Raw genomic sequence first — 25,192 nt, 5'->3', positions numbered from 1 at the left:
AGTTTAGAAAAAATTTTTTTAACGTTTATTCATTTTTGAGAGACAGACGGAGAGCATGAGTGGGGAAGGGGCAGAGAGAGCGGGAGACACAGAATCTGAAGCAGGCTCCAGGCTCTGAGCTGTCAGCACAGAGCCCGACACGGGGCTCGAACTGGTCAACTGCGAGATCATGACCTGAGCTGAGGCTCGAACTCGTCAACTGCTAGATCATGACCTGCGCTGAAGTCGGGTGCTCAACCGACTGAGCCACCCAGGCACCCCTGAAACAGTTTTAAAGCTGCAATCTAATAAGACCATGACATTAAAGGGGCTGTATTTTCTTTTCAATATTACCTTCTAATAATAATATACCTATTGGGGGATTTGTTATGAACAAAAGGTAGCGATTTTTGTAATGGACAAATTCCATCAATATCTACTGATAATACGAATTTATTTTAGAGAAGAAAAAAATATATGTAATATATATGTATCTCTTCAGATAGACTTTCTAGGTATGTACCAGATTGTCAACAGTGACCTTGTCTGTGTTACGGAACTGGAAGGGGCCTCTTCAGTTATGAAATGCCATGGAAAAAGAAACCTGGTTCTTGTGGTAGTATTCTGTAAACATAAGATATTTACACAAATTATTTTGAGAGGTTTTTTAGATAAGAAAATTGTTCCACATAGATTTTTTTAATGCATTTGAATTTTTATTCTACAACACAAGCAACATAAATACAATATCTTTTAAAATATTTTCTCTTTAGAATTTTCATTTTCACCTCCGGTAAAATGTACACAAAATACACTTGCAAGCTTGCTTACAGGGACCTGATAAACAATGAACAGACAGATTCTATCAAATCAAACAGTTTATCAACATATAAAGGAGGGTAGTCTCAGTTGTGTGTGTGTGTGTGTGTGTGTGTGTGTCTTTTAATAAATATGACCAAACTAAGAAGGCAAAATAAATGTACTTCTAGACAAGTCCTTTGGAGTAAACAAAATGCTTCAAGGCTCCTGGTGAATGGGATTGCGAGGATGAATTCTGCATTTTATAGATAAAATGGCACACTGACTCAAATCATTATGGCTATACCAAGCTTCATTTGTGTATAATTTTTAATGAAAACAAGTCGATTCTTTGGCATAATATAAGAAGGGATAAAAGAACCCTTACCACCCACTGGCTTTATTTAGAGTGGGAAATGATAACAGGGAAACTGTTTATAATGTAATTTATTTTATTTCTCTTAGAAAAGCAGGAAAATAATCTCGAATAATAGTCTTTTGGCATGATTAGGGCAATAAATGTCTTCTTCTTAGCCACCCCCACCCACCCGTTGAAAACAAATTAACGAGCAAAAATAACGGAAAGCAGCCTTTCCCTCTGGGCACCTGCTCCTGCCCCTATCATGCCACACCTGGATATCCTATCACATGGCTTCAACTGAAGTGAAACCCACAATATCAAAAGCACTCATCCTTGTCCATTTTCGCCTATTCAGCGGGGAACCGATTTTTATTACAGAGAACCGCTTCCAACAAAATACAGATGGAAGAACTTCCATGGGAGGAATGCAAAGTAGCCTGCACATGACCATGAGGTAGCCCTGGATGACTGTTGTGGCTGGTAACGTCAGAGCTTGAGATTCCCTAGCTTGAAGAGAAAACATTTTGTGTGGTAGTTCAAAAGGTTGGCTTTTAGCTCCCCCCCCCGCCCCCCCTGCTCCCTTTTTTGGCACCAGTTGGTGAAATAAGTTGGAACTAAATTATTCCTAGAGATTAATATTTTAAATTTAATTTGAAAACCAATGACTATTAAAAGAACTAAATGCACACAGAGTTTCCAAAACAGATTATGGAAAACAAACGTGAACTGAAACAATTATTTCCATCCACAGAGGCAAGAACTTGACTCCTTAATACCATCAGCCCTTTGATATGCTTTCTGATCTCACTAACTCTTGTAAATATAGTCATTTCTATTCATACAACAATCTAAAGTAATTTAAATGATGTCAGCGTATTTAAGCAGAAGGCTTTAGACAATATGAAATCAATAAGAATGATATAATTAATATAATTTATACATGGATGATAATTTTAAGGTACTTAATTTTTTTCTCTTGAATTATTCCCTGATTATTCTTTTTTTGGTGGAAAAAAAGAATTTCCAAAGTGAACTAATCAGACGAAGTGTTAAGAAACATAGGCCCCACCTATATTTAAGTTAACATAATTTCACTGTATTCCCAAAGCCTGCTGATGCCCGTGAACATTTCTCCCATCACTGGAAGATGAGATAATGAATACGGTCTCCACTGTGCAGGTATGAACACAAACACACTTCCCAAAAAGTCCTTCAAACAGGCACATGTACTGCTCAAAAGGGAGTTGTTCAGTTTGCAAATTTCCATGAAGCCACTTGGTAGACTCTTCACAGGTACATAAGAATTAAAATATTAATTTACACCAGACAGTTAAGATGAAGGTACATCTAATAGTGTAATACCATTTTGAAGTGTTGATATTTGGGTGACTAATGAGAGAGAGAAACCTACTGGCAAGCAAGCAACTACTCAAAACTTCTGGAAGCCAGGAGCCAAAGTTGTGATGGAGTTGAGATGGAAATGTCTCATTAAAACTGTAATGACAGAAGAAACTCAAACACTACATATTTAAATTTAAAGTCACCTCAGTACAAGTCAAAGGGTCAACATGATACAAATGATCATCCATAACCAGTGTTTCTAAATACAAAGACGAGAAGCTTACACAGAATTCACTGTTTCATTGAACTTATACATTCATTGTCTTCTAGCTTGTAAAAAAAAAAAACCTAATTGTTGGCATAATAAACCTAGAAACTGGGAAGATTGAGTAGGAATGCTGTAGAGAATCCAGTCCCAAGGTGTCTGCCCAAGATTCAGTTCGATGTTTCTATAGAGCTTGATAAGTCAGGCTGATCTCATAGGCAGTAGTTGGAAATTTTTTCAAGCCAGTTCTCAAAATGTGGTCCCCAGACCAGCAGCACTGACCTCACCTGGGTACTTATTAGAAATGGAGATTTCCAGACCTACTGAATCTGAAACCGTGGGCATGGGCCCAACAACCTGGGTTTTAACAAGCCCTCCAGGTGATCCTGATGTGTGCCAAAGTTTGAGAACCACCTAAGAGCAAAGTCAAAAGCTACTAGACAACAACCACTAAAAACTTTAGGATAGGAACTAATAATACGCAGCAATTCTTGGTGGTTGACAAGCTGGAAGGACCATACCTGGATGGGATGCACCAGTAGCTGACTGTAATTTTGTTATTAAGATGGTCAGCCAGTCTCTCCTCCCTGGAACCCTCACGCGTTATTACACAAAGATACAGGGGAAAGGTTTTATATGGTGCTAGTGGTATTGTATTGCATTTTCGTCAATTAGTAAGAGGTGCCATTGTTTACAAGGAAATTGAATATTGTTCTTAACTGAGTTTCTCATAAATTATCCCCCGGGATAATTTTTTTTTTTTGGTCTGTTTTCCCTGAAGCAATGATTGTATTTTGGAAATCTAAATGGTGTTCTAGTCCAAAACTCTGTATTAAAATTTTAGTTACTTCCACATCAAATATAAACATTATAAGCAGAGGAAGAGGATCTCATAAAAGGACAGAGACAATTTGCTAGATTGTTCCACTATGAATGAACATAGTTTTTTTTTTTTTGATGAAGCATAATTATGAGTTCTTTACTGATTTCATTAAATCTTGCCCCATAACAAGCTCCTTTTTCCAATAAAAAGTGCTTAAAGAGAGTCTCTTGCTTTTTCTAAGGCCACACTAAATGTCACCAGGATCACCTAAGTGGTACCCATGCATATCCAAGTTCTGTCACCCGCTTAATGTCATATGTTGGATTTTCCTTACGTCTGTTTCCTTGTCTGCAGAGTCTGTAGAAATATTGAGGCATATGGCACATGGTGCATATTGACCTGATGCCCTCAGTACCTGGATCTTTAAACAATCTTGTCCTACCTGTCGCTTCCTTTTCAGAGAGTGCAGTGGAAAACTGGTTAGAACGGATTCTGCGTATTCTCAAACTTTGATGATGACTTTTACTACCATCTACTTCCCAGGGAAGCAAGTAGAGAGGCACTGTTGGCTACAGGGCACTTGATTCTGAGTGATTAAACGGCAATTGAGAAAAGTTGACCAATCGTGCGTGTCCTTCCAGACATAGACTGCCATGCATACCTGCAGAACAGCTGGCCCCGAATAGTAATATTCCATCACTTCCGGCTAATTTGGCAAGTTTTCTAAATTACCACTGAGGGTCTGCTTTAAGACTAAAGTTCAGACCTTATTTTATTTTCAAACACCCCAAAACATTATATTATGTATGATCTTTCTATGAACGAACACGTTTTTAAAACCCTATTTGAAAAAATCCTCCTAGGATTGCAGATATGGGGCATCGATTAAATACTTTCAACTCATTTTCACTGTTTAATTCTTGGCAACACTCATGTATTCACTCTGTGTCCTTAGAGCACTGCATTGTAGACAGAGCATGGCCTTTGAATTCAGGAACACCTCTTTTGCAACCAACGTTGCCATTTACTGGTGATCTTGGGCAAATATCTTAACCTCTCTGGGTCTGTGTCCTCATCTGAAAAAAATGAGGAAAACAGAACCTGTTTGACAAGGTTATCGTGAGAGCTAAAGGGTAATGTAGGTTCAGGTCTCCGGTCACGGTGGCATTCAGCAAATGTCACCTCCTCCCTGTCGTCTGTAACCTCTTGCAATTGTTACCGGCTCCAAACTAAGGTGTTCACTCTGCTTAGTCTGATAGGGCGGACACAAATGGATTTTCTTTTCTGAGAAAGAAAACCTTGCAGAAGCAGCCCTGTGATGTATTTGGGGAAAGTCAGGGATCTCTGTCATATAATTGCATTACGTTCTTACAGTGAAGGCAACTTGTGGTCTCAACGGGCTCTGTATAAACCTTGAAACGACAAGAACTAAAAGCCTGGTGACACTGTACCAAGAAGTTTCCATTTAAAGGTGCTTTTGAATTATGTTACTATTCTGTCATGTTTGTTTGAAAATAATTTAGTCTGAACCATTATATAGGTTAGCATCTGCCTTGGTCATTACATAGCGTAAAGGTGGTAGAAAGTGCCCTAGTTGTATATTGATGGAGGAGGCTAGAAAATAATCATAAGGGGAGAGATGGCAACATGGTGTAAAGAGGCAGCCTAAGCATTTTTAAAAGCTAATCAGGAGAGGCAAGAGCTAGGCGAGACGCTGGCCCTCCATCAAACCTCTGTCCTCATGGCAAGGAGAAATCTGATGATGCGGGTGGTCTACTTGGCTGTCAGGAATTCCTAAACACTTTGAATTTTCTACGTATTTTCATGATGCACACTTTACCAAAATATTAGAAAAAGAGAGTACGTCTCAGTCGTAGGGTAACACACTTTGGGCAGTAAATACAGGCAACTGAAAGTGACGTGCAAAATCTTATTCTGCTTAGATCAGTAAATACATGGTCATGACTGTTTTCGCCACAAAGGCTGTCTTGACCTTGGTCTTTCAGAGACCTTGGGAGAGATGGAGTGAAGGAAGAGAGGGAGAGAGGCAGAAACCCAGACACTGGAAGTGTGTGAGGGGCCAAACAGGGAAGGGACCACTCATCTACCGAGGGTCCCTAATTATTTCCCTTTCCTCTCCACTCCTGGAGAAGACGGATGTCATTGCGACCTGAAGTCGACGGACGTCATTGTGACCTGAAGTCCTATTTGTTAGAGATTATTTGTCTCCGGCGATGTCCTCTTGACAACAGCAAATACCTCTGGGAAGTATCAAGGTGAGCTGAGACCAATACGGGCCTCGGGGTAGGCTATAGAATAGATGGTGGGAAAGGGCTAAAACCCTCTTACAAAATTGTAGGTAAAGAGCTATGCACGTTTTCTCCCTTTTTCACTCTTCGAACCTATAATGAGTCCTAGTCTCAGAGCAGTGTTTGCACATAGTACGGGGTAAATTTATTTTCATAAACTAGCCTTGGATCTCATGAGAGAGAGTCTATGGGAGAATGAATTCTGATTTCCAAACAACTAACGTATTCTGGGACGTGACATTCTACATTGAGACTGGCTTTGAATTTTTCTGCTATATAAAAAGTTGCTACATGTAAACATGTTATAATCATGGATTTGACACTCTGCTTCTCTGAAGCTTCCTCCCTACCCCACCCCATGGCCCTCACCCCCACCAAGTTAATTTTGTAGTCCTCATGGGTTCACAAAGGGGAAGTAAACCTCAGAGAAGCAGTATATCACGGTGGTTCTGTTTCTTTTTGTGGTTATTGTGAAAACAAAGGAAAAGTATCTGACTTTCCATTCTACTTCCAAAATAGAAAAAGTTTAAAAGTATAGAAGACTCTTAAATACATTGCTGTTCCAACAATTCACTGCTTAAGATCAAATAGTTGATCTGTGTTTACACTTGAATTGTTGTCTAATGAGTAAAACCTGAAGGCAAAGAGAGGGTTTTGTGGAACTGGAAAAATGCCTTCTGGATTTTGCTGTGATCTCTGGATGGCATACGAAATGATGGGGTTCTTTGAGATTGCCTAAATAAATCAGGGAACTCTGTCTTCCTTGAGAAACATCTAAATATCTACAAGGTTAAGATGAAGTTTACAAATACTAGCACTGAGCAAAGTTGTTGGTTTGAAATCCTTACTTCTGTACTGAAGAGTTGATGTTTTATTTTTCAGTGACCTTCCATTGTGAACATGCTTTTAGGGGCTGGGAAAATGATAATGTATCTTAGCAACAAACTCTACTTTCTAGAATGTACACGAGTGGGCTTGATGAGTTTCAATCATTATAACTGAAGAACTATTAAGTGTACTGTAAATATGATAAAGTTTCCAAATTGATTTCCTAGTGATATCTAAAAGAAATATTCATGTAAAATAACAGCCTGGAAAGACACCAGACATAAGTAAATTTACTTGCCAGAGAGGAGAAGTGTTTGAAATTGAAAAACTTAATTTCCTAAATTTCATTCTGTGTCCCCTTCTCCTTTAGTTCTATTTTCTTCTGAGACCAGAGCTTGTATGCCTGACACCCTCATTTTATGTGATGCTTGTATAATATTTTAAGATTTAAAATGACTTCGTCACAATCTCTTTTCTCACCCCTTCCAGCTGTCTCCCTACCCCACACTTCCTGCCCCGTTCCCTGAGAAGCCTGCTCACTGGATGGAGAACTGAGTCCTTTCCTCCGAAGGTGCGGATACAAAATGAGTTGCATTTTAACGTTTTGTTTCCTTAAAAACCCAAGGTTCTGCCCTATGTTCAGATAACTGTGGAGCATAGAAATGTCTGTGCAACAAAAAACTAAGGCACCATTTTTTCTTTCCCTTTCCTGTTTTGCCTTGGGAGCAAAAGCAAAGACTAATGGGAAGCCAGGGTGGCTGGTCAGTCTGTCTCTTGGCAACATCTGTGTCAGCCAATCTGTGTGTCAAAGGCTGCCAGCCCGTAGACTTAAAACCCTGCCAGGAAAGCATTTTGTTCCTTTAGAAATAGGGAAATAAAGGCACAAACGTACCTTAGGAGAAGTTGGTGAATACCAACTGGAAAATCTTGACAGTTTGGGACGACTTTGAAATGTTCTGGGATATTTTACAGAGGAAGCCATCCCTTTCTTGATTATGACCCCCAAGAATGTTTTTCCAGCTGCTAATAAGCCCATAATCATAATAGAAAATCTTCCTCCAGTGAATGTCTTTACTAGATGCCTGAGTGCTTACACATCAGCTTGACTTACCAGCAGATATTTCCTTAACATTTCCATTAAAAAAAAAAAAAATCATAGGTCAATGTAGTGTTTTCAAAGGGGTAGTCCTGGAAAGGGATCCTTTTGGGAATAACATCGCAAGCAAAAGCACTGGGAAATAAACATCAAGATTTAGAAACGTATCAAGGAAAGGAGACTCTTCCGCAATAATGTGCAAAATCAGAGTATCATTTGTGTCATCCAGATACAAGGTTAGTGTCCAGGTTGGTCCCAGTGTTAGGGAGCAACAGATTGTTCTCTGAGACACTTGTTTTGGTGGGGCTGGTGGTGGGGAAAACGCGATCAGTCAGACTGGCAGGCACTCTCTAACCCTTGCTACTGAACTTCCTCGAAGTGAGTCGTCTACACGATGATGTCGTAGACCCGGCCCACTCTGCCCAGCCATTCTCTCACGGCCTGGCGCACGCGGATGTCGGTCACGTGACAGGTCAGCTGGCTGATGCACGGGAACACTGCAGGCTGGAGAGCCGTGAAGGTCTGGTCTGGAAGGATCTGAATCTGGTTGAGAACTGTTAGCATCATGTTGGTCCATGCCTAAGAGAAAGGATTTAGGGGAATTAGCGGCTTTCTCCTCTGGGTTCAGCTGAACTCTCAGGTGTGGCTAAGCCCTGCCAGTGTGCGAATGAGTTTTCTGTCTTTGGGCTGCAATAAATCTGTCTTTACTAATTGAATGTAGCGACTAGAAATTGTCATTTTGAGTTCATCCATACAAGGAATAGCAGAGACTCCTCTGACATTAGGAATACCTGATTTTCAGCTTTTGTAGGCTAGAGGCGTAACTCGTTTTATTGCAGTTTGCTTTTACTGTGCTTCCCAGATAGTGGGTTTTTTGTTTGTGTTTTCATTTGCTTACTTTGTGTCTCTGTGTCACATTTTGGTAATTCTCACAATATTTCAAACTTTTGGATTATTATATTTGTTTGGGTGATCTGTGATATTACTACTATAACTGTTTTGGGTGCCATGAATTGTGCCTATATAAGATGGTGAACTTAATTGATAAACATGTGTGCTCTGACTGCCCCACTGATCAGCCCTTCGCCCGTCCCTCTCCTTGGGCCTCCCTATTCCCTGAGACCCAACAATATTGAAGTTAGGCCAGTGAATAAGCCTACATTGACCTTTAAGCGTTCAAGTGAAAGGAAGAGTCACAGGTCTCTCACTTTCAATCAAAAGCCAGAAATGATTATGCTTAGCGAGGGAGGCGTGTTGGAAGCCGAGACTGGCACAAAAGCCTAGCTTCCAGCCTAAGTTAGCCAAGCTGTGAACGCAAAGGGAAAGTTCCTGAAGGAAATTAAAAGTGTGACTCCAGTGAACACACACATAAGAAAGAAAAACAACCTTAGTGCTGACAAGCAGAAAGTTCGAGGGGTCTGGATAGAAGATCAAACCAGCCCCAACATTCCCTTCAGCCAAAGCCTAATCCAGAGCGAGACCCTAACTCTCTTCCATTCTGTGAAGGCTGAGAGAGGTGAGGAAGCTGGAGAAGAAAAGTTTGAAGCTCGCAGAGGTGGGTTCATGGGGTTTAAGGACAGAAGCTGTTTCCCTAATCGAAAGTATTGATTGGAAGCTGCAGCAAGTTTTCCAGAAGATCTGCTGAGATAAGTGATGAAGGCGGTCACACTAAACAGATTTTCAATGTAGACGAAACAGCCTTCTGTTGGAAAAAGATGCCATCTAGGACTTTCATAGCTAGAGGGAAGTCAGTACCTGGGTTCCAAGGGCCGGCTGACTCTCTAGTTAGGGGCTAATGCAGCTGGTGACTTTAAGTTAAAGCCACTGCTCATTTACTATTCTCAAAATCCTAGAACCCTTAAGAATTATGCCGTACCTACTCCGTGCTCCATAAGTGAAACAGCAAAACCTGGATGACAGCACATGCTTGCCCATGGCTCACTGAATATTTTAAACCTACTATTGAGAACTGCTACTCAGAGAAAAGGATTCCTTTCAAAATATTACTGCCTGTTGACAACGCACCTGGTCACCCACGAGCTCTGACGCAGATGTACAACGAGATTCACGCTGTTCTCGTGCCTGCTAACACAACAGCCATTCTGCAGTCCATTTCTACTTTCAAGTCATTATTTAAGAAATACATTTCATAAGGCTCGAGGTGTTACAGTGATTCCTCTGCTGGATCTGGGCAAAGTAGATTGAAGCCCTGGAAAGTATTCACTGTTCTAGATACTGTTAACAACATTCATGATTCATGGGAAGAGGTCAGAACATCGACATGAACGGGAGCGTGGAAGAACCTGATTCCAACACTCATGCAGGACTCTGAGGGGTTCAGGACTCCGTGGAGGAAGTAACTGCGGTGTGGGGGAAACAGCGGAAGAGTCAGAAGCAGAGCCGGAAAGTGGGCCTGGATTGCTGCCACCTCATGATCAAACTTGAATGGATGAGGGGTTGCTTCTTATGGATGAGCAAAGAAAGTGGTTGCTTGAGATGGAATCTACTCCTGGTGAAGACTATTGAAATGACAACAGAGGGTTTAGAAGATTACATACACTTAGTTGATGGAGCAGTGGCAGGGTTTGAGTGGATGGATTCCCATTTTGAAAGCGGTTCTAGTGTGGGTCCAATGCTATCAAACAGCATTGCACGCTACAGAGAAATAACACGTCAAAGAGTCAATGCAGCGACCTTTATTGTCGCCTTATTTTAAGAAAGTGCCACAGCCACCCCAGCCTTCAGCAGCCACCACCCCGATGAGTCAGCAGCCATCAACATGGAGGCAAGACCCTCCACCAGCAAAAAGATTATGACGTGTTAAAAACTCAGATGAGTTTTAGCAATGAAGTATTTTTAAAATTAAGGTATGTATATATATATATTTTTAGATAAAATGCTATCGTACACTCTATAGACTACAGTATAGTGTAAACATAATTTTTATATGCTCTGGGAAATAAAAAAATTCATTTGACGTGCTTTGATACTTGCTTTATTGCAGTGGTCTGGAGCCAAACCTGCAATATCTCCAAGGTATGCCTGTGCCAAAATCTTATTTATTCCTCATATTTTTAAAAACTCTCCTGCCTTCTCATAATGAAGAAACTTTATTTTATTTATTTTTGTGAGGAGGAGGAGAGAGACAGAGAGAGAGAGAAGGGAGGAGAGGGGCAGAGAGGGAGACAGAATCTGAAGCAGGCTCCAGGCTCTGAGCCGGCAGCGCAGAGCCCGATGTGGGGCTTGAACCCATGAACCGTGAGATCATGACCTGAGCCAAAGTCGGATGCTTAACCGAGTCACCGAGGTGCCCCTTATGAAGACACGTTAAATTATCAGTCTCTATAATGCCTAGCAAACTGGAATAGGACTACCATATGTCTCTGTTAGACTAGATTAGCAAAAGTCCAGTCAAAGATGATTTTTGTGGGTTCTAAAGTTTAGTACTATGTTCGAAATACTTTAGAGGAAAAAGAGGCATCTTGCAAGATTCATGCTAAGTCCAAATTTATGTTCGTCCTAAGAATACGGTTATGTGTAGCTTCATAGAATCCTAGGATCGAAGATCTTCTAACTTATGCCTGCAACAGGGGCCCGCAATCCAAGCACCCAGAGTATTTTGAAGGGGCTCCTGCTCACTCTAGATTCCATTTCTCTTTTCCCATCTCATCAGTTCCTAAACTGAACAAACACTACCGCCACCGTTTTCTTCTCAGGCTGGGTTGTTGATGCCCCCACGGAATTACAAACATTAACTATATAAAGGAACAGGAACGCTCAGAGCCCTCTAAGGAATGAGAAGTTTTGGGTGCTCAGAAGGGGCTAGCAAAACTTGGGACAAAAACAGTTTTACATGTTTCCTCAGGGCATCTTCAGACACACTCGGGACTCCATGCCAGAGAAGGTATGTTCACTTTAGAAGCTTTAGCTTCATCTCATTTATCCGAGTGAGCTCCAGATTCTCAATAATATCTCTTGGAACCCATAAAACCATCCCTGAAATTATCTAAGAATCAAATTTCAGTTTCACACAGATAGAGTGACGCAGACAGATGCTGCGTCTTAGGCTCAGGCCATCCTCTGACTTTGGAGGGAAACGGTCAACTCTCAGAATGCGTATGAGTGTTCTGTAAGGGGGGGCGTGTCTGCGCTGTCACGGGGGACCCAGCCTCCCTCTTGCGCTGCCAGGCGCGCCTCCCCGCAGCCTGGGGCTGGCAGGAACCCACCTGGATCTGTGCCTCGGCGTCCCTCCCGGACACACTCAGGGAGCTCCCGGTGGAGCCAGAGCGGGGCCTCTTCTCCTGTCGCAGGAGCTCGGGGCCCGCGCTGAAGGAATGCCGCATCTGCCCTTGGTCTACCAAGTGCTGGGGACGCTGAAGCAGCGGGGAGTCCTGGCCCCGTGGACCCAGCGGCTCGCCCTTTTTCTCCGCTTTGCCCTCCTTGGGGAACGTGGGCACGTTATGCTGCTGTTTCCTCTTTTTGTATTCAGTCATCAACTTGGAAATGGTTTTGTCGGCCGCCATGGTGTAGATTCTGTTCCCCGCGTTCTCCCACCATTCTTTCTTCCGGCTGGGATCCTTCTTCTCCACCTTGGGGCTGGGGGGCAGCAGCATGTCCCCGCTGCCGGCCCGCAGGCTCCCCGGCTCGCCGGCGTGATCCCGCGTCTGGCTCCGGTCGTCCTCCGAAGGCGTGTCTTTCCCCGAGAACCCCCCGGTGGATGGGGTGGAGGACTCCGACTGGAAGGACGGAAGGATGAAGAACGGGTCACTCTTGAAGATGGGAGCCTCCTCCACGCTGTTCTCCAGGTCCAAGTGCATCTGGATGTAGTTGGTGGACAGCTCCATGCACAGCTGGTGCAGCCTCTTGACCAGCCACACCCAGTCCGCGTTGCTGATGGGCTGGACACTTAGCGACGGCATCCGGGCCCTCCACTGCCTCTTCTCCTTGCCTCTCGGGGGGCTCACCTGGGCCGTCTCCTCAAAAATGTCTTCGTCTTCTGACGAGCACTGCTGGGAGGAGTCCGTGCTTCTCTCGTCGTCCTCGAAAAGGACTTTCTTCACTTGCTCGGCCGTGATGGTTTCTTGGTTGGTGAGGACCGCGCAGACGAGCGCGTGGAAGTAAATGTTAAAACTCATCGCGGACTGGCGGTAGAGGTTGGCAGCGCCTCCGATCCCAGACACCTTCTTCAGCAGGCACTTCAGCCCAGGGCTGGTGTCGAACTCTCTCGCCGTCCTGTACGAGTCCAGCAGCAGGTCGAAGATGACCGCCAAGTTCTGCATGGAGATGTACCTGAGGAAGCCAGCCAGCTTGGCCTCGGGCACCTGGACCGTCTTCTCCTCCCCAGGGGAGGGGCCCTTGACGAACTCTTCTAACAAGATGTCGTACAAGTTCTGGAGCAACACTTGATGCGAGAGCAGGCTCACCACAATTTCCCTGAAAGAAACGCTTCAAACGAAAGGAAAGGGATTGATCAGTAGTCTTCATTTGGCTGAACGTGAGGTTCTTTAAATTCTGATGTTGCATGTTTTGGAACGACGTGGGTGAAATGATAAACTTACTTGTAGTTTAATGCCTTCCTCTAAGAAGGGGCATTATGTGGTAACCATTTTCACCATGATTAATGGGATTGCTGATACTTTTTTAAAAATCTAGGAGCTATAATATTAATGTATTATAAGAACTATTAAATACAGGCATTTTATTTCCTTCAGAGCTACGAGTCATGAAGGGTCAAACCAGAAAGTAACAATTTCTGGTCAATTCTCTGCATTTTAGTCGGCTTTCTCCTCTGCCCTTTGGCTTTTTTTCTCAAACTCCAAGATGGCAGCAATCTCACTGAAGTCTGGCTTTCTAGGGACCGCACTTGCTTACCAGGATTAACGGATAATGCTCTAGGTGCCTGTGTGTAAAAACTACAGTGCTGCCAACATGTGAGATGGAGAAGAACCAAACATGTGCGGCATGAAGAAAGAGGTACTTTAACTCAAGCTTTGTAAGCCAAATTGAGGAGAGAAAGCAGCATTCACTCAACACACGCAATTCTCTTTTGTGTCCTCCCCCGCCAGCATGGCCAGGGGCCTCCTTTGCGGGCCCCGAATGCTCTTTTGGATCCACGGAGATACCCCTCGTGTCAGCTATGTGGGATGGGGCGAATCCTCCCTAGACATCTAGCCAGGCCTCCTGGTTGAGAAGCGGGCACAACCCATCAGTCACGAGGACAACTTCCTCCTTGTCCTTATCAGGGCACAGCCCACATATAAGGAAGCCTTAGAAATGCCCTTTGGCGATGTGGCCTCTTCTGTTGGGTTGCATTCTGATACTAAGAAAACAAATTTCAATTCCAGATACTACCTTTAGCTGAAAATTTTAATTCCCCCACGTGGCTTGTAGTTTCACATTCTTTTCATTGCTCTTAAGAACTCCACGCAAATAGCTTATGCCATTATGTTGCAAACTGATTCCCGTGATGGGATAATTATAGCAAGACGGCAACCCTTATTAATAATGTTTATTTCGAAAATCCAACCATTACGTTAGTATGTCTAGTTATGACCTTGCATGTAAAAATTACTTTTTTTTGTAACAGAAAGGAACACAAATGCTTCTGTACATTGAAAGGCTGCCCTTTGTGCAGTGGTACACTGAGGGAACACCATATGCTCAGCAAAGATGGAAAGAATGAGCAGCGAAGAACCGTCACCCTTTCTAACGAGTCACTTAAGTAATTGTTTTGGTGGTTAAGCGCACATGACACAAAGTTGCTATTTTGGCCATCTTAAAAAGTACAATTCGGTGGCATTAAGTACGTGCACAATGTTGGGTAACCGTCACCGGTATTTCTAGAACTTTTTCATCTCAAACTCAATACTCACTGCACAGTAACTCTCCATTCCCCCTTTTGATAAGTTAGCTAATTAATTTTTAATTTTTTGTCCTCTGCCTGATAATTTATTGAAGGTATAGGAACCCCGAATATGCATTTTTCCGAAGAAGGGGGCTCGAAAAGCCACCAAATTGGTCTAATACTTTGTGTCTACAACTAAAGGACGCTAACTATAAGGGAAGTCCTGTCACCAATTACTCAAGTCTATACCCTTGTCTGTCTTCTTCACCACACTCTAAAGTCCCCAAGGTCCAGGGCAGTATTTTATTCAGCTGTGTCCCCAGGGCCTGGGAAAATGTCTGGTGAGAGGAGCACTCAGTTAAGTATCCAAGACGAACCGAGTAACCAAAACTTATCGGTTCTAGGTGAAGGTGCCTGAACAAAATGTTCTCCGTGAGAAATGGCTCTGACGCTCCAACCCCAGGGCCCTGGCAGCTTGGACTACTGAAGCAGGAACCACAACCAGAGGGGTGAGTTTGATCAACCTTCTGAAGGTATAAACACCATAGCCCAGAGGACATGATCTATCACCTTCCCTGAGAACTGGAAAACCCTTCACCAGCAAACACTTAAAACGAGGGTTGACGCAAGGCCACGTTTGAATTCTGGAGGATCATTACCAACCGAGATCCCCCTTTTGATGCTTTAGGATATAAAATGGCTAAGTGTGCGTGTGAGAAGAACAGAAAATCCCTTTTAGGTTCAAGCTGACTGATGTAGCAATAAGAAAACAAAGTGGCAGCAGCAATACTGAGGAGATCAAAATTTCAGAAAGATATCAAAAAAGTGACATAACTGCTTATAGATATGCAACTCTTAATCATCTTTTTAAAAAGACCCGGAGCAAACAAAAATCCATAGATGATTTTTCAATTTGTCCTACCCAAGCGTTTCAACCTTTTGCTCAGCATATAGCAAGCATACCCTTTAAAGGAGGGGACCGTGAAGCGTTCAGATGCCAAGTGCAAAGGAAAGTCCTCCTCCTCGAGTTCATTGCATAACAAGTGGCTGACTTAAGACATGCTAATGTCAGTATCAGCGATAAACAGATTCATGAAGTATTACTTCTCAAAGCTCTCACATTAGGTGGGTTGTGTAAAGCTCAGGGACTATCGATGCCAAAGCGATTTAAAAACTGCACCCAGATTTCTCTTTATTCATATTATAATCTGAATTTGATTTAGGTCTTTTTTTTTTTAAATTTATTTCCATGGGTGATTTCAATATGGACCTCTGAGGATGCACCGGACGGCATACAAATGAACTTTTTTTAGGTCTAACTCCTCTTGCTCTCTGTCCTGTGCTAAGTTAAGGTCTGTAGTAAGAGTCAAATCCAAGAATGCAAAGTGGCTCCACCCTTTTGCTATGTCCCTGGGTAGGTGGCCCAGCCTCTCTGAATGTTTCCTTGTGGATAAAACGGGAGTGGAAATACCTAGCCACTGTATTCCACATATAGTGCTCAAACACTGATCATCATTACCATTCCTGTGTCGGAAGTTTAAAAATGGAAATTTCAGTCATGGCTATTCTCCTTCAAGTCTAGGAACAATAGTTTTCAGGCAAAATGATAGTATTTAAAAAAGGCAAGGTTCTTGGGGCAGGGCAGAGATCGTTCTGTCTCCTGACAGCTGTCTTGCTCTTAAGTTGACGTATTTCTCCCTGAAATAATATAAATCATGCCTCACGTTACAATTTTCTTAAAAAAAAAAGGGGGGGGGGTGTAATACAGTCCTAAAAACACACTGAGTTGTGTCCCCCCACCAACACCACTCATATGTTGACATCTGAACCCACAGTACCACAGTGTGACTGTATTTGGAGATAAGGTCTTGAAAATTAATCAGGTAGACCCTAATCCATTATGACTGGTGTCCTTATAAGAAGAGATTAGGACACAGGCATACACAGAAGAAAGACCATGTGAAGACACAGGGAGAAGGCATCCATCCAGAAGCCAAGAAGAGAGGGCTCACAAGAAACTGACCCTGCCCACACCTTGATCTTGGGCTTCTAGGCCCCAGAACTGTGAGCAAATACAGTTCTGTTATTCTGTTAAGGGACCCAAGTCGGCGGTACTTTGTTATCGCAGCCCTAGCAAATTAGTACATGTGAAATGTGGAAACTTTGGTGGAGAGGTGAACAATTTTCTGTGAAAACCTTGGCTAGAGGACTCTATGAATGTTTCCAGTCTTCTCAGCCAAAGCTTGGACTACAATGAGCCAGAACGGAAAATAAATGAGCTCTGCTCGTCCTAAGTTCCCCACATGTTTAGGCTGGTTAGCTGCTTACCTTTTCTTGGTATGTCCATTTGGCTTCTCATCGGGAGGCAGCTCAATAATGAGCTGACAGGACTGAGCGTGGTCGAAGTTGTTTGGAGTCTTTGGTGAGCACTGGGTGTCCAACATAAACACCTGCGAAGACATGCAAAGGTACAGTTCAGAGCCCCATCATCCTCGACCTGACTCCACCAGGGATTAGGTGGGTGGCCTTGGGTAAGTGGCTTATTCTTTCTACTCATTTTCTCACCTATAAAATAAGGTTGATATTGAGGTTTCCTACCCGGTGTGTTTGCTGAGAGAATTAATATGTGTATATTACATACACATAATGTTGGAACAGTAAATATTCAGCAGAAGTTAGCGGCTGACGCTAACACTGCTCACTACCTTTATCATGTGACAGTTCATTACACTCCAAGTAGCAAGTGCTGCTATTTAAGGTTAATTACGAGCACGTAAAGAGGGGCTGTGTTGGTGAAAAAAAAAAAAAATCCGATTTTGATGTCAGTTATATTCTATCCAACACAGGAATAAGAAATTAATTAGGACCTCCTGTCGGGACTGCAATTCTACCAGACGGTGGGAGAAATGACTAAGAAGATAGCAACCGCTTCCCAGTCCTGACCTCCGTGATCTCATTTCACATGACTTCACAGACCTTCGCTACCTCCCTTCGGAAATAGAAATAGTCTTAAGAAACTTTTCCTTTGTTTACACAATTTAGAAGGGAAAAGTTTCTTATCAGATTCTCTGGGTTATCTGAAGGGTGGACACAGGAGGCACGTGGGAAACATCTGTATCTAGCGGTGTAATGATGTCCCATTAGACAAGTTATCCCATCAGAGGACCACCCTCTGGGCTTCTCTGTTACAGTGCCTTAATGCCGCAGCTGTCCACAACAGCCATGCGGATGTTCGTGGTTCTTCGCTGCAGCCTTAGGACCTTTCTTCTGTTCCAGCCTCTGCGGACGGGCCATGGATGCTTCAGAGGGATGTGCTTTCTCCCTTCAGAACAGTACAACCGTCATGGCCTGAGATATCACGAGTGTTGATGGCAGATGATGGGAGAAGCGGGAGGTGGAAGGTGGTCCCACTATGTGAGGAGTGCTGGGGAAAGCCCTTTAGAAACCAGGCCTAGCCTGGAAACTTCTCAACTGATAATCCGGGTATCCTGGATTATTAATGTACTAAGGGGAGATTTTATTAAGAATTTGAGGGGCGCCTGGGTGGCGCAGTCGGTTGAGCGTCCGACTTCAGCCAGGTCACGATCTCGCAGTCCGTGAGTTCGAGCCCCGCGTCGGGCTCTGGGCTGATGGCTCGGAGCCTGGAGCCTGTTTCCGATTCTGTGTCTCCCTCTCTCTCTGCCCCTCCCCCGTTCATGCTCTGTCTCTCTGTCCCAAAAATAAATAAACGTTGAAAAAAAAAATTAGAAAAAAAAAAAAAGAATTTGAACAGATCTTATAGAGAAAGAGAGCCTCTGAATAAAACCCCTAATCCACTTTATTTTTCTAAGTAATTAGAACGTATTTATTCAATGATTGAATCTGACATTGCATATACATTTATAAAAATTGCTTAATTTTATTTATTTTTTATTTGAGACAGAGAGTATGCGCGGGGGCAGAGGGATAAAGAGAGAGAATCTTAAGCAGGCTCCATACTCAGCGTGGAGCCCGACATGGGGCTTGATTCCGTGACACTGGGATCATGACCTGAGACGAAATCAAGAGTCAGACCCTCAACCTACTGAGCCACCCAGGTGCCCCATAACTGCTTAATATTTCAAACATACCACACATGTATGTGCCAAATACCTTCTGTATATGAAGACATAATTCATATACGTCTGTTGCCATTACATGAGACTGTATTCCCCATACCCACTCACTATTATGAATATATGTAAATTTAGGAACAGTGCTTAATTACTGCTGGAAGCCCATGCAGGGTTTCCTGGAGGTAGACTGACGTGTTGCTCAAGTGTTTGGGGGCATATCTGTAGCCAGTGCTAATGCTGGAAGGCCTTTTGTGATTCAGTAACTCCCTGAGTCAGCAGACATTTACTAAGAGCCTTCTATATGCCCTGCTCTAGGGCCACCAAGGCGAATACACAGAACGTGCTCTCTGCTCCTCAGGAGCCCACAACCAACTTTCGTGACTTCTTTGACATCTGCCAGAAGAAAAAGTCATTGGTACGTGGTGATCCCTGCATGAGTAAGTATATGTTAATTTCACTTCTCAGTTACAGTCAACTGAACTGTGAGTCTGCAAATTATGCAACTTGTAAGTCTGCTATCCTTAGGCACTCGTAGTCTGGCAGTAACATCAATATTTAAGCAAATACAGATAATCTAAGCAGTCCAAGCAAGGCAGGTGGTGTATGAAGTGGGAGTGGCCAGTCAGAAAAAGGACTCTATCTGATCTGGGCACTGGAGGACGCAACAAGCAAGAGACGGTAGAGACAATCATAATGCTGTTGACTGGGTTAGTCATTCCTCTTAAAGGACGGTACGGACCAGGCGCAGAGGAACGGCGTGTACGTCCCTAAGGGAGTGGAAAGCAGTCTGGTGATGTGAGACCATCAGGAAGAGGCTTCTAGGATCACAAACCCTAGTCTCAGCATCTAGCAGCCCCTGGGATCACAAGCCCCAGTCCTTACCTGCTGAGCCATGGCTCGAATGCGCCAGTACTCGGCCTCCGCACTGGGGGAGGAGGAGGGGGCCGCCACCCTCACCTGGCAGCCTTCCCCACTGAAGCTCTCCGTGCCGCTGTGGAAGCAGCCCAGCAGATCCTAGGGAGAAACACAGCAGATGTTCCCTGGGTGCGTCCAGGCCCTGTCCTGGAGCTGACACTGTCCCTGCGTCCGGGACGGAAGCACTGATCCGACAACTTCTCTCTCCCCCTCTGCAGGATTGCGGGTGAGACAGCCTGCTAAGGGGAGGAGGGCAGAATCCGGGTGCCTGACTTGACAGGGGGAGGGGGCAAAGGAAGGCTGGACCCTGCTCGGGCTCCTCCTGCCTGCACTTTACCTTCACCGGCTTGAGCGTGGCGGAGAACGCGTCCTGCAGGGCACAGCACGCGAGCCTCCACATCTCCTCGGTGAACACGGGGCCTGCCGTGACGAGGACATACCTGCCCAGGGAAACAAGGAGATCCTGAATCTGTATGTCTGCCGTCACACGGTGTAAGTACTTACAGACGCGTGCACAGATTTATTCCATAGCTTCCATAGCAGGTCTCACTGCCTCTCATCACTCCTGGCTTCTGCCTGTGACGTTCCATCGTCCTAACACTGTTCCTAAAGCATTTGACTTTAGAAATGTCAACGGGTCCCCAGTGTAAATAGGGCAATGTTTAGGCTTGCATGCAAGACTGTATATATTCTGTGCTAGGTTTTCCATTCTAGCTCCATTTTCCGCCACTCCTCTACAAAGGACAACCGAACTCACCCCCCTCTCCCCCCGCCCCCGTCACTGGTAACTCTGATCTCCGTGCTTATGTTTGTGATGCTCTGCTTGTGAGTCCCCACCGATCAAAAGCTTACCGACCTCGGGGATTTGACCAAGTGTCATTAATACGAAAAGCCCTTGCTGACCACCCTGCTCCCCGGCCCTCCTGTCCCTTCTTGGCATGGAGGATAAGTCTTTACTGTTACCATTTTTCATGGGTCTCTCTTTGTTATGTCCTTTAGAAAAGGCTATAAGCCTCTTGAGGGTAGGGATCTTGACTTCTTACCCAGCAGAATACCTCGTATAATGCCTAAGACGATAAATGTTTGCTGATTAAACACAAAATGAGGAATTATTAGCGTATATAGGTGTGTGTGTATGTATGTATGTGTATATATATACACACATACCTATATATGCTAATAATATATATATATATACACACACACACACATACACACACACCTATGTAGTCATTTTTACCTACAGAAAGCAATCTAATTTCCTTGGATTTTATAATAAAAACTCTTAATTTTGTGGAGCGCCAGGGAATCTTTTTCTCACCTAATACAGGAGCAGCCCACCCTGGAGATGGTCTCTGTGGGCTTGGCCACACACGCCACCAGTAACTCAAACAGGTCCTTCAGCATCGTGTTGATCATGCTCTCATACCTGATGTCTGCGGGGAAAAGTAAGACCACGATTTCACTCAGTAAAGGAGGGGGTTGAAATGGCATCTGCAGCGAAAGGAGGAAGTCCTAAAAACATCTGTGAGAAAAGTAATTTTCTTGGATTTTTTAAACTCAATTTTAGCTTGTATTATCCATTTCAAGATGAAATATATGTGGTTTGCTTTCATGTGTCGGTGTGCATTCAAAGGTAAGTGTATAATTCACCTACTTTACTAATTTATTACTGTTAGGCGGAATACAGCATCTACAGCCTGAAGAGTGGCTGGCTAGCAAAAAATTTAAATTCTTAAAAAAACAAAAACGAGAAAAATGAAACGTATACATTCCTTATTGCTGATAGCCTAAATTGAATTCAATGCTCTTGGCAAACAAGACCTCTCTTGTCTTACCACTTCTTGAACTTTTCAGTCTGGCACACTATCCCCAGACCAAAGGTGAGACTTCCCCAAGTCATTCTATTTGTCCAATTCAAGGGAATACATCTGTATTTTTTTCCCTCAGAGTCCTTGTGATGCCACAGATTCCATTTTCAGTAGGATCATCAAAGGTTCTGGGCCGTGCAAAGCAATGATCTAGATGAGAACATCTACCCCTAGGGACAGTTATCGCTTACACGTGGAAAAATCCACTGGTTTTCTTTCGCGATTGACGTTCTTTTTTGTGGGGCAAATGGCCCTTCAACTTAGTGCAGCTACCCACTTCTTATCTTTGCTTTTAGACTCTCCCTTGGGGTGACTGTCTCAGCAGATTTTCTAACGTCTCTAACAAGGGAGTCTCTTACCTCACCTCTCCCTTTATAAAGAGAAGAGAAAGGCCTATAGAATTATTATTTTTTAATGCTTCTTTTGAGGTGGGCAGGGGCTGGGAGAGAAGGAGAGAGAGAATCCTGAGCAGGTTCCACACTGTCAGTGCAGAGCTGGACGCGGGGCTCGATCTCATGAACCTTGAGATCGTGACCTGAGCTGAGATCAAGAGTTGGACGCTTAACCGACTGAGCCACCTAGGCGCCCTGGCATGCAGAATGAAAACTTCTAGTTAACAGCGATTTTTCTTCTGTTCTCAAACTTCCAACTCTTCCTATGAAGAACCATGAGCAAGAATGCAGATTTCACAAATGGTGCTCCACTGGTACCACTGCTGACCTATTTCCCTTGCCTCTAGTTCCTGCTTCAATATATTATCTACCACATACTTTGAGATCTTTTTCAAAGTGCCACAGATATGAAGACACCTTACCCCCTACGCTCTTAAACAACTTCTTGCCTATAATTTAGGCCGGTTCTAAAATCTTATCTCCTCCATTTAGCCTCCCCAGATGAAGCAGGAAGATATACACCTGTCACTTTTTTAATGTATTTATTACATATTTGAACTTGCCTCCCCTCTCCTCGTGCATAGACATAATAGATGGAATTTTATTTTTAGTCACATATACTGCAAGTATCAATTTTCATTTTCATCATCTACGAGAAGGTTGGCCCTGACCACATAATTCTATTTTCGTCATTTCTGGACAAAAATCATATACTGGGGTGGGGGGCACCTGGGTGGTTCAGTTGGTTAAGCAACTGCGACTCAGGTCATGATCTCGCGGTTCGTGAGTTCGAGCCCCGCATGGGGCTCTGTGCTGATAGCTCAGAGCCTGGAGCCTGCTTCGGATTCTGTGTCCCCCTCTCCCTTTGCCCCGCCCTTGCTTGCACTGTCTCTGTCTCTGTCTCTCTCTCTCTCTCAGTAAATGAATAAACATTAAAATTAAAAAAAAATCATACCCTGGTATTTATAAGCACATTTAAATGGTGACGCTTGCCACGAAAAGAAATCCTCAGCATGGACTGCTGTGGCACCATAGATACCTGAGTGTATAAAGCTTTGAATGTGTTCCACCACCAGCTCACAGGACAGGCCAATGGCATGCTTGAAATTAGCAGAAGCCACATCCCAGTACGAATGGTCTTTATGGCTACGACGGAGCCAAAGGGACATCACAGGGAGGAGAAGGTGAACCACTGCATAGATCCCAAACCCGGGTCCTGGAAGAGAAAAGTCAGCATGAGAACTGGGATCGCAGAGCTCTCCTGTAGTGCAAGGGAAGCTCCTGCCATCGCTTGGCATCGCCCGTCTCTTTCCCGGGCATCCCCTACCCTCTGAGAAGCTGCAAGGAAAAAGAACTTACTACTGATTGGGGAATATATGGTCTTCGGTGGCATTTTTCTTCTTTGTTTCTGATGATTTTACTTATGGAAGTGACACATGAATAAATTCGTAAAAAAAATTCAAACGCCAATAAAGCTATAAAGGATCACCTGACTGACTCCAGTCCCCAGATATGTGTGTATGTGTCTGTAGGTTTATAAGAAAATACCCTCTAAAGTGTAAGTACATATGTCTACATGAAACACTGAGAAGCACATTAACATGTGTTAGAGACCATTCGTTGTTAGCAAATTTAGGTATTCCTCATTTTGACTGCCCCATTCCATGGTATGTATACACAGCAGTTATTTATTCGGTCCTTTACTGATGGACATTTAAGGTGTTCCTAATTTTTTGCTTTATAGACAATGCTATAAGGAAAATCCTTGTGAAAGTGATGGATTTTTAAAGTCTGATTATAAAACTAAGGCATCCTATTTTTTCCCCTTTTTCTAATAAACAGAAAACACATGGGAATACAAAGAAGAAAAAACCTCACCCACAGAGATAATCACATTTTGATGTTTGACTTCTAGTCTTTTTGAATGTACATGTATATTTATAAATGCATAACATTTCATAAATTTGAGATTGTACTCTGTAGTATATATATTTTAAATATTCACACATTTTAATGTCTGCAGAATATTTATATGCTCTTACTAGAATTCACTTAACCCATGTAGGGTGTTCATAATTTTTTTGCTGTTCAATATATTTCACCAAACATCATTATCAAAATTAATAGCGAGACAAAATGTATATATGATTATCAAGTCTTCATCAGTTTATGATAAATATGAAACTCCTCTTACTCCTAAGGAATTAACTAGTGGGTTCATTTGTGGTTCTGATTCTGTTTGTGAAAACCAAAATTTCTAGTTTCTTGGATCTTGGGAAAATTTGCAAATTTACATGCTAAATTTGATTAATTCAAAAGAAGAAATAAATGCCCTCAGGGCCATTCTTTTCCTGTATTACTAAGGTACCAGGTGACCACTAAATGTCTTTTTCTAAATCTAATCACCTATGACCTTTATACATTTAAGATCTTGCTGTCTTGGGGCACCTGGGTGGCTCAGTTACTTGAACGCCCAACTCTTGATTTTGGCTTAGGTCACGATCCCAGGGTTGTGGGATTGAGCCCTGCCTTGGCCTCCGCACTGAGCATGGAGTCTGCTTAAGATTCTCTTTCTTTCTCTGCCCCTTTCTTTCCCCTGCTCATGTGCTATCTCTAAAATAAAAATAAAAAGATCTTGCAGTCTTAATATTGCATCTATATATATGTATATGTGTGTATATATGTATATGTATTTGTATATATACATGGTTTGTTTATGTCACTGGAGACCCAGTGAGTCCCACTGACAGCTCTGGGCCAAGAGCATGTAAGATCCAGTCAAAGAGGAAGACTGTAATCCTGGAAAAGAGCAAAGCCAATACCCTTGGCCTGATTATTGTGGGAATCCAACATATCCAACTAACTGGATAGCACACATTATTTATAAAGGGACTGCTGGGAAGACATGGAAACAATAACAGGACATATCTTAAACATCACTGCATCATAGCCATTCAACAAGTATTTCCTGAGCATCTATTTTGCATGGAGCTCTGCACCGAGTCCGGGGATATAGCTGTGAAACAAGCAGACCCACAGAAATACCCTCCTAAAAAAAAGTTACATGCATAAGAACTCCCCCCAAAAGACAGACATAGAAATTCTTACCAGGTGTTTTGGTAACATCTCTCAACAGCTCAAAGAGTAAATCCAGGGTTGGTGGCTGATGCTGACGTGGACAGTTGGACACAGCTGCTGTTAGCTGCTCCAGCAGGATGATCCAGACTTCTATCAGCCCTGGAAACCAGAAAGCAGATCTCTGTGCAATCCATAATA

At 43.2% G+C, this 25,192-nt stretch overlaps 1 protein-coding gene across 6 annotated transcripts in view; it reads right to left on the bottom strand.

Moving 5' to 3' along the window:
* Window positions 1–673: 673 nt before the first annotated feature.
* The window catches only part of ARFGEF3 (ARFGEF family member 3), a 184,220-nt gene continuing 159,701 nt past the window's right edge, over window positions 674–25,192 (bottom strand). For all 6 annotated transcript variants that reach the window (XM_045499782.1, XM_045499783.1, XM_045499784.1 and 3 more), the window contains 8 exons: window positions 25,025–25,153; window positions 22,956–23,132; window positions 20,975–21,089; window positions 19,991–20,093; window positions 19,621–19,752; window positions 16,973–17,094; window positions 12,027–13,245; window positions 674–8,379 (listed from right to left, as the gene is read on the bottom strand). In XM_045499782.1, the coding sequence (XP_045355738.1) occupies window positions 8,188–8,379; window positions 12,027–13,245; window positions 16,973–17,094; window positions 19,621–19,752; window positions 19,991–20,093; window positions 20,975–21,089; window positions 22,956–23,132; window positions 25,025–25,153 (2,189 nt within the window). In that variant the 3' untranslated portion in view covers window positions 674–8,187. The remainder of the gene's footprint in view (window positions 8,380–12,026; window positions 13,246–16,972; window positions 17,095–19,620; window positions 19,753–19,990; window positions 20,094–20,974; window positions 21,090–22,955; window positions 23,133–25,024; window positions 25,154–25,192) is intronic.

This window comes from Leopardus geoffroyi, chromosome B2 (genome assembly GCF_018350155.1).
Source record: "Leopardus geoffroyi isolate Oge1 chromosome B2, O.geoffroyi_Oge1_pat1.0, whole genome shotgun sequence".
Lineage (NCBI taxonomy): Eukaryota > Metazoa > Chordata > Mammalia > Carnivora > Felidae > Leopardus > Leopardus geoffroyi.
Note: the sequence above shows the minus strand (reverse complement) of the source record. Positions and strands in the feature narration are given on the sequence as shown.